Below are 17,424 nucleotides of genomic sequence, written 5' to 3' on the forward strand. Positions count from 1 at the left end.
ATGCATCCCTAACTAGGCCTGACATGCAATTTTAGGCCAATTTAAAACGGCATTTGTATTGAATTAATCACCCTGGGATGGGTTAACCCTCAAACTGCTGGCAAATTCAGAGAGGGGAACTAATTAACTTCAGCAATAGCACACACTGATCATAAATAAATATCATAAGCATACTTCAAACCAACATTTTACCTGCATTCACCTCACAATTGCTAAACTGTCGTATTCACTGTAGTTTAACTTTAAACCTTAATTTTTATACCAAGCCTCAGCTTTGTTTCTTTCATACATCAGCATGAGGAGGCCACTTGGCCCATTGGATCTGTGCTGCCTCTTTGGTGGAACTATATTCATGGTTGCGCACAAATGTTTATAAAATTATTCATCCCCATTTCTTTACCCATCTACATCGAGTTGAAAGTTGTGGGTTTGAGCTCCACGTTGGCAGGCAACTGGGGTTGACACACCAGCACAGAACTGAGGTAGAGCAGGAGGGGCCACCCTTTGGATAACACATCAACATAAGTCTCGGCCTGTCTTTTCCCCGAGGTTCAGATGGACGTGGAGAATCCCATGACACAGTGGGAAGAGCGGACAGCACTCCTAGTTTTCTGACCATAACCAACATTACCAGTAAACACATAGTGACTGGCCAATCACCTCTTCACAGGATGTGGCTACTTGCTGTGCACAAACTGCTGCTGCGTTCACCAAAACAACAAGTTACTACACCTCAAGGTAATCACTGCTTGTGAAGTGTTTTTGGCTACTTCTGAGAGGCTGTAAGGCACAGTATCAATTTAAGGGCTGGGAGCTTGACTTTATTTTTAAAAAACGTCTGACAAATCTGAAACCAGATCAAAAGAAGTTAACATCAATTCTAATGCGCAGGCATTTATTCACTAAGGATCTTTGGGTTACTACACCACCAGCACAAGAGACTTTGGCAGATGCATTAGCATCAATAATTTAAAAGGTTTTGTGCAGTTGTCATGATCTGCTAAATGCCGAGAGCTCCTATCCTAGGTTCTGATCACACGCAAAGCTGAAATACTGAACTGCTTTATTGCTTTTCTTATATTGTAATCTCTTGGATGCAGATCTTTTTCTATGCTTAAACTGTCCTATCATACTACAGATTCAAATTTTCTTTACAATGATAACAAAAGAGCATTTTCAATTTTTATTCCCTGAAGTACATTCTACTGATTTGACCACAATCCCTAAAGTGTTAGAAGGAGCAGAGGTGGCAAAGCTACAGAAATTTCCAAGGTCAGATAGGCGGCACGGTGGCCCAGTGGGCAGCACTGCTGCCTCATGGTGCTGAGGGCTCCGATTTGATCCCAGCACCGTGTCACTGTCCGTGTGGAGTTTGCACATTCTCCCTGTGTTTGCGTGGGTCTCACCCCCACAACCCAAAGATGTGCAGGGTAGGTGGATTGGCCCAGAATTGGAAAAAAAGAATTGGGCACTTTAAATTTATTTTTTAAAAGTTGCACGGTCAGAAGAAGGCAGAAGAGTGAAGTGCAAATGGCCAAGGAGGAGCCAGAGACTGTTGAGTGGAAGGCCTCCACGTCGGAGACAAAGAAGTGCAGGAGTTCCTTGTAGGTGTTGTATTATCAGCACTTTTGAAATTGGGTTCAATGTTATAGAGGGGAGGGCCCACACTGTAAGGCTGACTCATATGCGGTACAGAACCTGCGGTCACCAGATACCTTTCAAGCATAAAATCCCAGCTGACACTCCAGTGCAGTTCTGAGGGAGTGCTGCACTATTGGAGCTGACATTTTCTGAATGGAAATCAAGGCCTGCCCCCTCAGGGAAAAGATCCTATGGCACCTTTGAAGAACAGGAGGGATGTCCTCCAGTGTCCTGGACAAGATGTATCCCTCAATCAACATCACAAAAACAGGTTACCTGGTCACAATCACATTGCTGTTTTGTGGGAACTTTCTTTGTACAAATTGGTTTCTGGGTTTCCCACATTACGACAGTGACTACAATTCAGAAAGTGCTTCATTGGCTGGAAAACATTTTGGGATGTCCCAAAATTGCAAAAGGTGCAGCACAGTAGCACAAGTGATTAGCACTGTGGCTTCACAGCGCCAGGGTCCCAGGCTCAATTCCCCACTGGGTCACTGTCTGTGCAGAGTCTGCATGTTCTCCCCGTGTGTGCGTGGGTTTCCTCCAGGTGCTCTGGTTTCCTCCCACAGTCCAAAGACGTGCAGGTTAGGTGAACTGGCCATGATAAATTGCCCTTAGTGACCAAAAAAGGTTTATTTAGGGATTATTGGGTTACGGGGATAGGGTGGAAGTGAGGGCTTAAGTGGGTCAGTGCAGACTCGATGGGCCGGATGGCCTCCTTCTGCATTGTATTTTCTATGTTCTAAATGCAAATCCTGCTTAATAGTAGGACCCAAGATAGAACCTGCTGCTGCTTAAGGGATATCACACATCAATACGGATAAATTAAAATGCTTCCATTTCTGGAGAGATCCAGTGGAGGGGATGACATTTATCCAAAATCCCTCTGATTCCCAGTGCACGTTATTCAAATTCCAGAAAACTAAGGCAGAGAGGAACTTGCATTTTTACATAGATTCCCTAAAATGCAGTTCCTGCAATAGCATCTGTCACCAGGCTCATTACAGCGTTTGATGCATATGCCTGCTGAGGGTGGGTAGGTGTAAGGCAGCCCTGTCCTTCTCTTTTTTTAAAAATTTGGTTTTATTCAAAATTTTACAAACCACTACAGAAAGAAAACAACAAAAAACATAATAATAATAAAGAAAAGCGAATTAACAACTTAACAAAGCAAGGTGGGGTATCTGCCGTTTACAAGTAAAACCTATCCACCACCCATAAACACCCCCCCCCCCCCCCCCCCGGTTTGCTGCTGCTGCTGACCTCCACTTTTAACGTTCCGCGAGAAAGTAAAGGAACGGTTGCCACCGCCTAGAGAACCCCTGCATGGACCCTCGCAAGGCAAACTTTATCCTTTCCAAACTTAGAAACCCAGCCATGCCACTGACCCAAGTCTCCACACTTGGGGGTTTCGCATCCCTCCATATTAACAAAAGCCGTCTCAGGGCTACTAAGGAGGCAAAGGCCAAGACTTTGGCCTCTTTCGACTCCTGCATTCCCGGATCTCCTGACACCCCAAATATCGCTATCCCCAGCTTAGTTTTACCCGAGTGTCCAAGACCTTGGATATAGCCTTTGCAAAGCCTCTCCAAAATTCTGTAAGTGCCGGGCATGCCCAAAACATATGGGCATGGTTTGCTGGGCTCCCTGAACACCTCACACACCTGTCCTCCACCCCAAGGAACTTGCTCATTCTCGCCCCTGTCATATGCGCCCGGTGCACCACCTTAAACTGAACCAGGCTAAGCCTGGCACAAGATGAGCAGGAATTGACCCTGCCCAGGGCGTCTGCCCACAGGCCCTCATCCAGCTCCTCCTCCCACCTGCCCTTCAGCTCTTCCACCGAGGCCTCCTCCGCCTCCTGCAGCTCCCGGTATATGTCCGATACCTTTCCGCCCCCTACCCACACGCCCGAGACCACCCTGTCCTGTATCCTCCGGGACGGAAGCAGCGGAAATTCCCCCACCTGCTTCCTCACGAAAGCCCGGACCTGCAGGTACCTAAAAGTATTCCCTGGGGGCAACCCAAATTTCTCTTCCAGCGCCCTCAGGCTAGCAAAAGTCCCGTCAATAAACAAGTCCCCCATCCTTTTAATACCCGCTCTGTGCCAGCTTAGGAACCCACCGTCTATTCTACCTGGAACGAACCTGTGATTGTTCCGTATCGGGGTCCAAACTGAGGCCCCTACCTCCCCCCTGTATCGTCTCCACTGACCCCAGATCCTCAATGTCGCCATCACCATCGGGCTCGTGGTGTACCGTGTCGGCGAGAGTGGCAACGGTGCCGTTATCAATGCCCCCAGGCTAGTATCCCTGCAAGACGCCTCCTCCAACCGCTTCCATGCCACCCCCCCTCCCTCTACTACCCATTTCTGAATCATGGACATATCTAAGAAAAGTCTTGTTTGCCCACACAAATCCCATGAATCACCCGCTTGAAGGAGGACTTGGGGATGAGGATGGGAAGGCACTGGAAGACGAACAAGAACCTGGGGAGGATCGTCATCTTCACGGATTGCACACTGCCCGCCAGGGAAAGCGGCAGCATGTCCCACCTCTTAAAGTCCTCCTCCATCTGATCCACCAGCCGCGCTAGATTGAGCTTGTGCAGGGCATCCCAACTCTTAGCCACCTGTATGCCCAAATAGTGAAAGCTCCTCTCCACCATCTTAAGCGGTAGCTCTCCCAGTCTCTTTTCCTGGCCCCTCACACGTATCACAAAAAGCTCGCTTCTCCCGACATTCAACTTATACCCCGAAAACTTTAAGGATCTGCATGACCTCCCCCATCCCCTCCACCGGGTCCGAAATGTACAGGGGCAGGTCATCCGCATACAGTGAAACCCGATGCCCCCCCCCCCCCCCCCCCCCCCCCCGAACCGGCCCCCTCCAGTTTCTGGCCTCCCTCATCGCCATGGCCAGCGGCTCAATTGCCAGGGCAAACAGCAGGAGGGACAGGGAGCACCCCTGCCTCGTTCCTCGATGCAGCCTAAAGTACTCCAACCGCAGTCGGTTCGTGGACACACTCGCTACAGGGGCCTGATACAGCAATTTAACCCACCCTATGAATTCCGCGCCAAATCCAAATCTACCGAACACTTCCCACAGGTACTCCCACTCTACCCGATTGAAGGCTTTTTCTGCGTCCATTGCCGCCACCACTTCTGCATCCCCTCCTTCCAGGGGCATCATGATCACATTCAGGAGCCTCCGCACATTCGTGTTCAGCTGCCTGCCCTTCACAAACCCCATCTGATCCTCATTGATCACTCTCGGGACACAGTCCTCAATTCTGGTGGCCAGGATCTTGGCCAACAGTTTGGCATCTACATTAAGGAGCGATATCGTCCTGTAGGAGCCACATTGCAATGGGTCCTTATCTCGCTTAAGGATGAGCGAGATCAGAGCCTGTGACATCGTCGGGAGAAGGGTTCCCTTTTCCCTAGCCTCGTTGAAGGTTCTCAACAATAACGGGCCCAACAGCTCTGAGAATTTCCTGTAAAATTCTATGGGATATCCATTATGTCCCGGGGCCTTGCCCGACTGCATACCCTCCAAACCCTTAACCAATTTCTCCATCTCAATCGGGGCCCCCAATCCCTCTACCCACCCCTCCTCCACCTTAGGGAACCTCAGTTGGTCCAAGAATCACTTCATCTCCCCCCTGGGGGGTTCTGACTCATACAGGTTACCATAAAAGTCCTCGAAGACCTCATTGATCCTTGCCGAACTCAGCACCGTGTTACCCCCCTGTCCCTAATTCCCCCAATTTCCCTGGCCGCCTCTCTCTTCCGCAGTTGGTGTGCCAGCATCCTGCTTGCCTTCTCCCCATACTCGTACCGCTCCTTGTACCTTCCTCCACTGAGCCTCTGCCTTCCCTGTGGTAAACAAGTCAAACTCCACCTGCAGGCTCCGCCGCTCTTTTAACAACCCTCCTCGGGGGATTCCGCATACCTCCTGTCCACCCTAAGTATCTCCCCCACCAACCTCTCCCTCTCCATCCTATCCCTCTTGTCCCCGTGGGCCCCGACTGAAATTAGCTCCCCCCCTGATAACTGCCTTCAGCGCCTCCCAGACCACACTCACTGAAACCTCCCCAGTATCGTTGGTCACCACATAACTTTGGATACTCCTCCGAATCCGCCCACAGACCACCTCATCCACCAACAGTCCTACATCCAGTCTCCACAGAGGGCGTTGGCCTCTCTCCTCCCTCAGCCCCAACTCCACCCAGTGTGGGGCATGGTCCGAAATCGCAATGGCTGAGTACTCTACCCCCTCCATTCTCGGGATTAGCGCCCTACTCACCACGAAAAAGTCAATCCGCGAGTACGCCTTGTGAACATGGGAGAAGAAAGAAACCTCCTTCGTCCTTGGCCTAGCGAAACTCCATGGGTCCACTCACCCCATTTGGTCCATGAACCCCCTCAGGACCTTGGCCGCTGCCGGCCTCTTACCCGATCTAGACCTAGATCGATCCAGTGCCGTGTCCAGGATCGTGTTGACGTGCCCCCCCCCCCCCCCCCGAATCCGGAATCCTACTCAACATCCACTTCATGAACCCTGCATTGTCCCAGTTCGGAGCATACACATTCACTAACACCACTCAGGCCCCCTGCAGTTTGCCACTCACCATAATATATCTACCCCCTTTAACCGCCACAATAGCCCCCCCCTCAAATGCCACCCGCTTGCTCACCAAGATTACAACCCCCCTGGTCTTCGCATCCAGCCCTGAGTGGAAGACCTGCCCCACCCATCCCTTCCTCAGCCTGGTTTGATCCGCGACCTTCAGATGCGTTTCTTGTAGCATGGCTATGTCTGCCTTTAACCCCCTTAAGTGTGAAAACACACGGGCCCTCTTGACTGGCCCCTTCAGGCCCTTCACGTTCCACGTGATCAGCCTGGTCGGAGGGTTAATTCCCCCCCCCCCCCCCCCCCCCCCCCCCCCCCCCCCGCCGACTAGCCATCTCCTTTTTTCAGCCAGCCTCCCGCACGCTCCAGCCCCCCAGCCGGAGACTCCCCATCCCAACTCTCCCCTTTACTCTGAAAACTGATTCCCCTCCAGTCAGCAAAGCAGCATCCCAGCCCCCCCCCCCCCCCCCCCCCTTCCCTAGTCAAGCATTCGCTTAACCCCCCTTCCCCCCCCATTGCACTCCCGCAAGTCAGCTGACTCATGCTGACCCCGGCCGCTCCCGCCTCTACCTCCAATGCCCCTGTTGGCTTCCCTCTACGGGTTTCCAACCCCCCGCTCCCTCAACTAAGTGAGGTAAAGAGAGTCCTCCCCCAACATCCCATGTGTACAGAGAAAAAACACAACTCTCTCAAACAAACAAACTTCGGGTGCTACCCCCCAACGTTGAGCGAACAAACTGCTCTCACTGTTTGGCCTGACCCCATCACCTGTGACGCAGCTCTTCCCAACTGTGACCCAACCCAGAACCCTGAGGGCCCAGGGGGCAACATAAACAAAAGAGAACACGGGGAGAAAACCCAACATAACACCGCGCCCCGTGCCACCCCCCCCCCCCCCCCCCCCCCCATCAGCACCCACCACCCCACCAGCATGCCCCAACAACATACTGCAGTCCATTAGTTAGAGTCCAGCTTCTCGTTCTTTATAAACGTCCACGCCTCATCCGACGTATCGAAATAGTGGTGCCGGTCCTGATATGTAACTTACAGCCTCGCCGGTTGTAACAGCCCGAACTTCACCCCTTTGCTGTGGAGGACTGCTTTGGCCCGGTTGAATCCCGCATGCCTCTTGGCCAGCTCTGCACCCCAGTCCTGGTAAATACGGATCCCACAGTTCTCCCATCTGCTACTTCGCTCCTTCTTCGCCCATCGCAAGACACGCTCCTTATCGGGGAAGCGGTGGAATCTTATCACCATAGCTCTCGGCGGCTCGCTCGCCCTCCTTGCCAGGACTCTGTGCGCCCCATCCAGCTCCAGGGGCCGCGGGAAAGCCCCCGCGGCCATCAGCGTTCCCAGCATTGTGGTCACATACGCACCAGCATCCGATCCCTGCACGCCTTCAGGGAGACCCAGAATCCGCAGGTTCTGCCTCCTTGACCTGTTTTCAAGGTCTTCCAGCCTATCCTGCCATCTTTTATGCAGAGCCTCGTGCGCCTCCACTCTAACCGCCAGGCCCAAAATCTCATCCTCGTTATCAGAGGCCTTCTGCTGCACCTCCTTGAATGCCGTCCCCTGCATCTTCTGGGTCTCCACCAACCTTTCAATAGAAGCCTTCATTGGGGCCAACATCTCCGCCTTTAACTCAGCGAAGCAGCTTCTGAGAAACTCCTGCTGCTCCCATGATCACTGGGCCCACGCTGCCTGATCCCCGCCGGCCGCCATCTTGTTTTTTCACACCCGTTCTCCTCTCTTCTCCAAAGCCGCTTTTTTGATCGCCCCACTCCTGGTCCACTCCATACAGCGCTGGGGGACCCTCAATGTTTCCTTCCCACATCGGGAATCGTCGTCCAAGTGCCGCTGGACCTCCGTAAAAGGGCCCAAAAGTCCGTTATCAGCGGGAGCTGCCGACCGTGCGACCTACCCAGGCATAGCTGCAACCGGAAGTGAGCCCTGTCCTTCTCTGACCCGACTGTGCAGAATCACCTTCAAGAGGAAGAATGTGTGGAACACAGTACGAGATTAACACCTGCCACCTGCCAGATCTGCAGACTCTGACTGTGGAGCCTCCAATGCACTTTTTAGATTTGAGTAAAACAGCAGCATTGATAAATTTGTGCTATACAATGACATCACTTCACATTCGCTCACGTTTCCTTCACTAACGAGCCCGTTTAAAATGATTCCCCGCACTCAATTCTTTTCCCAACCCATTATATTTGATTGCAGACACATCCCAGCACACCGTGCTGAGTAGGCCTCAGTGATGGCCAGACGTTTCCCAGTATTTCATCTGTTGTGTGAAAATAGCTGGCAGGCTATTTGACAGTGAAGGATACCACAGACCAGCTCAAACTGGTCTCCAGCTTTACACGCACCTGAGCAGATCCTACCCTCTCAGATAGACGTTAGACTCCATGACATTATTCAAAGACGAGGAAGTGGAGTTCTCCCCACTTCGTCTGGCCTTTACTCATCTTTAAATCACTAGCTGAAACATATCACCTGGTTATTTACCTCATTGCGGCTCATGGGAGCTTTCTGTGCACAAATGGCCTGGAATTTCCCTACATTCCAACACAGGCTACACTTCTGAACAATTAATTGGCTGTGAAGTATTTTGGAAGGTACCAAGGGGCTATATAAATATATATACAAATATACATATATATATATATATATACACACACACACACACACACACATATATATATATATATATATAGCAAGGCGCTATATAAATGCAATATGCTTCCTATCCAAATTTCTTACGCTCATATCTTATGAAAAGATGCCTTTTCAGGAAATCTAGAATTCCACACCAAATAGTTGTTGAAGTTGGAATCAAACATTTCAAAACACAATTAACAGATTTTTGTTGGGTATTAAGAGTTTCAGAACCAAGGCAGATAGTTGGGAGTTGAGGTTGGGAGTTGAGGTAGGGGCTGGTTTAGCTCACTTGGCTAAATCGCTGGCTTTTAAAGCAGACCAAGCAGGTCCGCAGCACAGTTCGATTCCCGTACCAGCCTCCCCGGACAGGCGCCGGAATGTGGCGACTAGGGGCTTTTCACAGTAGCTTCATTGACGCCTACGCGTGACAATAAGCGATTTTCATTTTTTCAAATCAGCTACAATCTAATTGAAAGACGAAACAGACTTGAAGGGCTGAATGGCTTAGAAGCATAGAATAGTACAGTAGAGGTGGCCATTTGGTCCATTGTGTCTGTGCTAGCTCTTCTGAAGTGTATTCCAGTTAGTCCCATTCCCTGCTCTTTCCCCATTTCTTTTTCTCCCAAATCCTTGCCATTCATGTCCCCACTGCTTCATTTTCCAAGCATCTTAAATTCATGCACCTGGTTATCAACCTTTCAGCCATTGGAAACAGTTTCTCTTTACTTACTTTACCTAAACCATTCCCCATTTTAAGCACATTTATTACATTTATGTAACCTCTCAGTTTTCTCCTGCTCCTATGTTCCCAATAACTGCAGAATATGAATCTCCTGTTATCACAAAAACACCCACCAGCAGTTTATAAGAGCTGTAGTGCAATTTAGAGATACTCACAGGCACCAAGATCTGTTTGCATCCACAGTCCAAAAGGGTCTCCTGTAACATTCGGTCTGAAATGCCACTGAATAAAATATGCCCAGGGGGCAGACTTGCCAAGTGCAGGTTAAACAGTCGCTTCAACTCACTTAAACTGAGCACAAAGTGTTTCCTGAGTGTCCCCCGCACAAATTCTTTCAGCTCTGCTTTCACAGCCTCACTCCGAGCTCCCTGGCTCTCAGCGAGCAAGTCTGCTGAGTCACGAGAGCTCTCGTCTGAGTGGATCCCATTGGCTGCCTCACTTCCCAGCCGTGAGTCTGTGTCCATGGGCTCCTCCTCACTCAGCGGCTCCTCCTTGATCTTGATGGTGAGCGGGGTGCCCTCAGGAGCTGATGTGCCTGTCCTATGTGGAGTCTTTCGCCGCCGGTAGTCGTTCTCCAGGACAGCATGATTCTCCCGTGCTCTCTCTTTGGCCATGGCCAGCCTTCGCTCCCCACACACCACCGCTGGCAAGGCTGCTCAAAATAAAGCAAACAATTAATTCTGCTTGCATGAAAACATTACAAACTGCAGAATGCCACATGTCTTTTTATTCCCCATATATTGAAAGAGGCCGTGCAGTCTAGCTAGTCTATGCTGGTGATCATGTTCTATACGAAGTTCCTCCCAAGACAGTTTTTTCTGACTGTGACGAGGTTGCTAATCGTGATCCTGTCTCCGGCGGAGGGAAAGGAGACGAAGGTGGCGGTGGCACTGGACAGAGAAGGCGCTTGATCGGGTGGAGTGGGGTTATTGGAAGGATTTGGAATTTTGCGGCGTGGGTGTGGCTGATGTACAAGGAGCCGATTGCGGGCGTTCACACTAATATGAATTTGGGGTATTTTGCTCTGCATCGGCATACGAAGCAGGTGTGTCCTATGTCCCCCTGTTGTTTGCATTGGCTATAGAGCCTCTGGCCATCACGCTAAGGAGCTCAGGGCTGTGGAAGGGGATAGCGAGGGGGGCGGAGCATTAGGTAAACCCATATGTTGATGTTCTGTTATTGAACATTTTGGATCCGAGCACATCACTGGGAATACAAGACCATAAGACATCGGAGCAGAATTAGGACACTTGACCCATCCCTTACATGCAACTATTCTATTTTTCTCATCCCCATTCTCCTGCCTTCTCCCCATAATCCCTGATTCTCATATTAATCAAGAACCTATCTAACTCTATAATGGAGCTGCTTCAAAGATTTGGGACGCTCTCGGGGTATAAAGTGAACCTTGACAACAACAAATATTTCATGGTCTCCCAGCTTGGAGTAAAGGCGGAGGCGGGGGGGCTGCCATTTCGCCTGGCAAACCCCACTTTAGATACTTGGGTGTGCAGGTGGCTCGGGACTGGGGTGGGCTCCAAAGGTATAATTTTACTAGTTTTTTTGGAGAGGGTGATTTGGCAAGGTAGGACAACCTCCCTCTGTCGTTGGCAGGCCCACATTTACTGTACTACTATTGGGGGGCGAATGTGAAGAAGGTGCGGGGCTAGACCAAGGAAGGTGAGACCAAATGGGCTAAGATGGAGGAGGGCTCGTGTAGATGGTCAGGGTTGAGGGTGCTGGCAACGGCACCGCTTCCAATGGCTCTGGGAAAGTACTCGGTGAGCCCGGTGATGGTGGTGGCCACTTTGAAGATCTGGAGGCAGTTTAGGCAACGTTTTAATCTGGTGCCGGGTCAGGGGGGTGCCAATTAGGGGGAATCATCGGTTCAAGCTGGGGAGGATGAATGCAAGGTTTTGGGGATGGGACGAGGGGGGGAATTAAGGAAATGAAGGACTTTTTTCTTGGGGGACGATTCGCGAGCTTGGAGGAGTTGGGAGAGAAGTGCGGGTTGGTGCAGGGGTAAGGGTTTAGGTACCAGCAGGTTCGAGATTTACCCTTCCAACTTCTTCAATCGGGCAGGAGATACAAAAGTCTGAGAACACGCACGAACAGATTCAAAAACAGCTTCTTCTGCACTGTTACCAGACTCCTAAACGACCCTCTTATGGACTGACCTGATTAATACTACACTCCTGTACGCTTCACCTGATGCCAGTGTCTATGTATTTACATTGCATTGCCCTATTATGTCTTTTCTTTTCATGTATTAAATGATCCGTTTGAGCTGCTCGCAGAAAAATTATTTTCACTGTACCTTGGTACGCGACAATAAACAAATCCATCCATCCGACCTTCCCGATAGCACCAGTTTCCTTGTTGCTGGAGGCGGTACTGTCAGTGGGAGGGTTGGAGAGGGGGTTGTTTCGACAATCTATGGCGAGATCCTGGAGGAAAGGGTGTCTATGGAGGGGATTAAGGCGGGCGGGTGCGGAAGCAGACGTTTTAGCCTTCACCGCTGATCACTCGTAGCTGGGTCCAGTTGGGTAGAGGTCGGCTTGCCCGCCTTGTACCTTGGCTTGGAGAGGGGAACCTGCTGGAGTTTTTGATCCTGGAGAAGGTAAAGTTTCAGCTGAGGGGGGGGGGGGGGGGGGGGGGGTTCTACAATTCAGGGGTTTGTTTATTCTGCACTTTTGGGAGTAGGTTGCCGTTGAATGTTGAGGAGGGGAGGCAGGTGGGGTGGGGGGATGGGCTGCTTTCTTTTCTGTTATATATTGTTGGGGTTGTTTTGCTTCTGTTTCTTTCTTGTAAGGTGAAAATGAAAAAATATGGCAAATAAAAATACTTTAAAGAAAAAGAGCTTCCTCCCACTCTCATCTTCATCAACATATCCTTCTATTTCTTTCTCCCTCAGGTAATTATTTAAATTCCCTTACATGCAACTGTTCTATTTATCTCAACCATTTCCTGTGGTAGCAAGTTCCACATTATGACTGCAATCTGAGTAAAGACATTTATTCTAAATTTCCTATTTGATTATCTTTCTTGATGGCCTCTGCCTTTGCTCTTCCCACAAATGGGCAGCACGGTAGCACAAGTGGATAGCACTGAGGCTTCACAGCGCCAGGATCCCAGGTTCGATTCCCCGCTGGGTCACTGTCTGTGCGGAGTTTGCACGTTCTCCCCGTGTCTGCGTGGGTTTCCTCCGGGTGCTCCGGTTTCCTCCCACAGTCCAAAGACGTGCAGGTTAGGTGGATTGGCCATGATAAATTGTCCCTAGTGACCAAATGGTTAGGAGGGGTTATTGGGTTATGGGGATAGGGTGAAAGTGAGGGCTTAATGTGGGTCGGTGCAGACTCGAGACGCCGAATGGCTTCCTTCTGCACTGTATGTTCTATGTAATCTTTACCATGTCTACCCTGCCAAACCGTACCTCTGGCTTGGGTGACTCCCAGCCTTCCCTTTTCTTGAGAAAAGAACAAGTTTATTCACCTGATAGTTAAAAGCTTTCAGTTCTGGTATCAATTTCATAAATAATTTTTGTACCTTCTCCATATAGTACCTCTTTAGCCTTTCCGTAACATGGAGACTAAGGTAAATGTAAAGTCGACATAGTTCCAGTTGACCATAGGCTGCTTGCCCCTTTGAGGGGGAGAGCCGACTGGAGGTGATTTAACCTGAGGATCGTCACACCTCAGACAAGGTTGAGAAGTTGAAGATGTTGAATAACCTCAGCTGGTACAGAAATTGCTGCTGGCCTTGCTCTGCATTATGAACCAGTTATATAGCAAGTGAATTAAACTAGCCCCCAATATGGAGGCTAGAACCTGATGGAAATGACAGAGACATTTGCTGTCCATTTTACCATTCCTCCGTACCTGCCTCCCGAACAGGTGCCGGAATGTGGCCACTAGGAGCTTTTCACAGTAACTTCATTTGAAGCCTACTTGTGACAATAAGTGATTTTCATTTCATTTCCGTTGAAAGTTACCACGCCCATGTTAGGATATTGTTCCACCAGACCCCCTGCTCCAACCATCCATTCTGCCTGAGCCTCGACAGTGAGTGCAGTTTTCAACAGGAGGGGGAAATTGCAACTGAATCCGACTTTTCCTCACCCATAGGTGCCTGCATATTTCCCGTTTGGAATACCTGATAATGACTGAAAATGGCTGATATCCCACCCATCAGTACAGAATTGCAGAGGCTGCTTCCCCTATTTTGGCTGAGATCAGTTAACACACCGCAGACTGGAGACTGAATACAGGCTTTCCTTTTTTTTAAAATTTAGAATACCCAATTAATTTTTTCCAATTAAAGGACAATTTAGCGTGTTCAATCCACCTACCCTGCACGTCTTTGGGTTGTGGGGGTGAAACCCACCCAAACACGGGGACAATGTGCAAACTCCACACGGACAGTGGCTCAGAGCCGGGATTGAACCTGGGATCTCGGCGCCATGAAACTGCAGTGCTAACCACTGCGCCAGGCTTTTGTAATCTGTACAGCTCAACGCCTAATTTTAATCAATTAAAAAGTTGCGCAAAGTTTTAATTTTCAAGTATTAACCTCCCGCTATTAACAGTGTGATTTCAGGAACAGTAAATGGTCCATGTTAACCCACATGACTCTACATAAGGAATGTGACTTGGTCTCTTTTGTATGCCCAATACATGTATACTTCTTTCGTGCTTTATTTTCAAGGCGATTGCCCCAACAGCAACCCCCTCCCCACTTTCTCACTGCTGCACACTACTTTGCAACATTGGCAAAGTGAGCAATGACTCGCTCTTGGGCTTGTGCCACAACTGCGCATGAGACAGCAGGTGGCACTTGGAAAGGAAGAGCTGTGGCCACAGACCCCCCCCCCCCCCCCCCCCCCCACCACCACCACTCATCTCCAGTACCCAATCACCTAATTGCACATCTTCCCTATGGCACAGGCAGATTGAGAATTGCTGGAAGGAACAGGCAAGGGCTGTTTCTCAGAGATGCCTGTCCAAGAAATGTCTTTCCTTTGCAATTGGACTCTGCTAGGCACATGACTAAAGCGTGAACCAATCAGACAACCCAGAGGAGCGGTAGGGTCTTTCATTTAGAAAAAAAAACTTAAATTGGGATAAAATTGGAGATAAATTGCATTTTGGTCATGCACAATATTTAAATCCCACTCCACCTGTTAAAAGGCTTGAAGAAACTTGTTTGATGGGAAGTGCAGTAATTGCTGCCAATGCCATTTATGATTTAGATGGGAAAATGGGCAGAATTACAATGTGCAATCTCAAAAATGTTAAATGCCCAATAATTTCAAGTTATAAAAACTGAATTTGATCTTGAGTAGACCACCTTGCTTTAATGTCTAAAACAGGCACATGCTACATTGAGTTACAAATGGGACGCCATCGTCATTTTTGGGTTTGCCATAAATTAAATGCACTCGGTGATTAAAAGTTGACTGGTTTCTTGACATGCTTACCTGCTTGAGGCGCAGATTTCTTTGGCATCATGTCTTCCTTGGAGAGATGGTATACTTTCTCCAACCTGCACACAGAGAAAGCCCTGCATAGTTACAACCGCAAACGTATCTCCCATTGTAAACATTTTATTACATAGCCCCCTTCATCGATGGGCACTTGATTAGCAACTCGGCTGAGCAAGTACCACTTCAGCAACTCCTATCTGTGATTAAACGAAAGCTGTAGTCACTGTAGAAGCTGTTCAGTAATGTACGGCAGCACGGTGGTTAGCATAAATGCTTCACAGCTCCAGGGTCCCAGGGAGGGAGGGAGGGGGGGGGGGGGGGGGGGGGGGGGGGGGGGGGAGGGGGAGGGGGGGGGGGGGGAGGAGGGAGGGAGGGAGGGGGGAGAGAGGGAGGGAGGGGGGAGAGAGGGAATGAGGGGGGAGAGAGGGAGGGAGGGGGGAGAGAGGGAGGGAGGGGGGAGAGAGGGAGGGAGGGGGGAGAGAGGGAGGGAGGGGGGAGAGAGGGAGGGAGGGGGGAGAGAGGGAGGGAGGGGGAGAGAGGGAGGGAGGGGGGAGAGAGGGAGGAGGGGGAGAGAGGGAGGGAGGGGGAGAGAGGGAGGGAGGGGGAGAGAGGGAGGGAGGGGGGAGGGAGAGGGAGGGAGGGGGGAGGGAGGGGGAGGGAGGGGGAGGGAGGGGGGAGGGGGAGGGAGGGGGGGAGGCAGGGAGGGGGGGAGGCAGGGAGGGGGGGGGGAGGGAGGGGGAGGGAGGGAGGGGGAGGGAGGGAGGGAGGGAGGGAGGGAGGGAGGGAGGGGTTGTTGGGTTAAGGGTATAGGGTGGATACGTGGGTTTGAGTAGGGTGATCATTGCTCGGCACAACATCGAGGGCCGAAGGGCCTGTTCTGTGCTGTACTGTTCTATGTTCTATGTAAAGATCCCAAGGATCGCCATTAATTAATTAAAAATAAAGTCAAAACACAGGAGGTTTAAAATTAGATTTCTGGTAAGCTTGAATAGGTCATAAATAGGCTTTCAAACTTGCCAATTCTTCCTCTCAACAAGCATGATTATGGAAACCTCTTTTCAGTAACTTTACCGTATTCAACTTGTTCAGACTTCATAAAACAGGGATTGTGCTGTGAGGGAAATAATTCTGCTGATACAGCCCCTACCAGTAGTTGTAGGTATTGTGGGTCTAGAGGAAACGGGGACAGAAAACTTGCACCTCTGGGTGGGGGACAATCTCTCCCAGTAATTTCGGAGGACAACTTCTTCAAGTCTCAATATGTCCCACAAACAATGCAGCTGGGAAATGATTTACAAAGCCCTAAATCGCTGGCTTTTAAAGCAGACCAAGGCAGGCCAGCAGCACGGTTCAATTCCCGTACCAGCTTCCCCGAACAGGTGCCGGAATGTGGCGACTAGGGCTTTTCACAGTAACTTGATTTGAAGCCTACTTGTGACAATAAGCAATTTTCATTTAATTTCCAACACAATGCATATGTGCAGACACACAAGAACTGCCTGGAATGCAACACATTCATCTAATGGCTGCAGGCAGCGCATTGAAAAGGTAAATCAAAAACCCAAAGCTTACTGGAAATAGTGGTGGGAGGGGTGGGGGAGGTGTTTAATCTCGATTAAAACTGCAAGGTAATGTCAGTTTTCCCCGTGGTAAAATATTCACTCATTACCACTTAAATTATCCAGGAATGAGCCTGGACACTCTAAATTAGCAATGATACTCGACGGCCTGTTATAATGGTGCTCTTATGAGAAAGAAGGAGCCAGCCAGTGACTGTGTAAAAATCTGCACAGAAAGGTTCTTTGTACAAGATGCAGTTGTATGGTTTAAAAAGAAAACTTATTTTTGTGCTGTGAAAGGAATGAACGAAAAAGAGCGCGCTGAGTCTTCAGAGAATTACAGTGTAATAATTTGAAGAATGCAGAATCATGTTGTAACATGTTGAGGCTCAGAGAGGGTGGAGTGACAGACAGTCTGATCACATTAACAGCTTAGCCGCAAAATTATGCTGTTACCATAGTAACGGCATCACCTCAGTACAGTGTGCTGCCGATGGGACACAATGTGCTGGATAGGATGGGGCTTTGTAGTTTCATTATCACAAGGAGAGATTCAGCAGCGATGGCTTGGTGGTTTTAGACAGAGAATTAACAAGGAGAAATAATAAACCTAAAGGCAGACAGTGAGTAACTTTGGGCACCTCCTGTGCTCCTCCCAGTCACCAGTTGAAGTGAGTCACTGGCTTGGAACATGACC

General features: G+C 49.8%; 1 protein-coding gene across 3 annotated transcripts in view; it reads right to left on the reverse strand.

Annotated features, from left to right (window-relative positions):
- Positions 1–17,424, reverse strand: part of polr3e (polymerase (RNA) III (DNA directed) polypeptide E) — a 91,597-nt gene that overhangs the window by 20,940 nt on the left and 53,233 nt on the right. For all 3 annotated transcript variants that reach the window (XM_038819730.1, XM_038819729.1, XM_038819728.1), the window contains 2 exons: positions 15,163–15,227; positions 9,842–10,338 (listed from right to left, as the gene is read on the reverse strand). In XM_038819730.1, the coding sequence (XP_038675658.1) occupies positions 9,842–10,338; positions 15,163–15,227 (562 nt within the window). The remainder of the gene's footprint in view (positions 1–9,841; positions 10,339–15,162; positions 15,228–17,424) is intronic.

This window comes from Scyliorhinus canicula, chromosome 15 (genome assembly GCF_902713615.1).
Source record: "Scyliorhinus canicula chromosome 15, sScyCan1.1, whole genome shotgun sequence".
Classification (NCBI taxonomy): domain Eukaryota; kingdom Metazoa; phylum Chordata; class Chondrichthyes; order Carcharhiniformes; family Scyliorhinidae; genus Scyliorhinus; species Scyliorhinus canicula.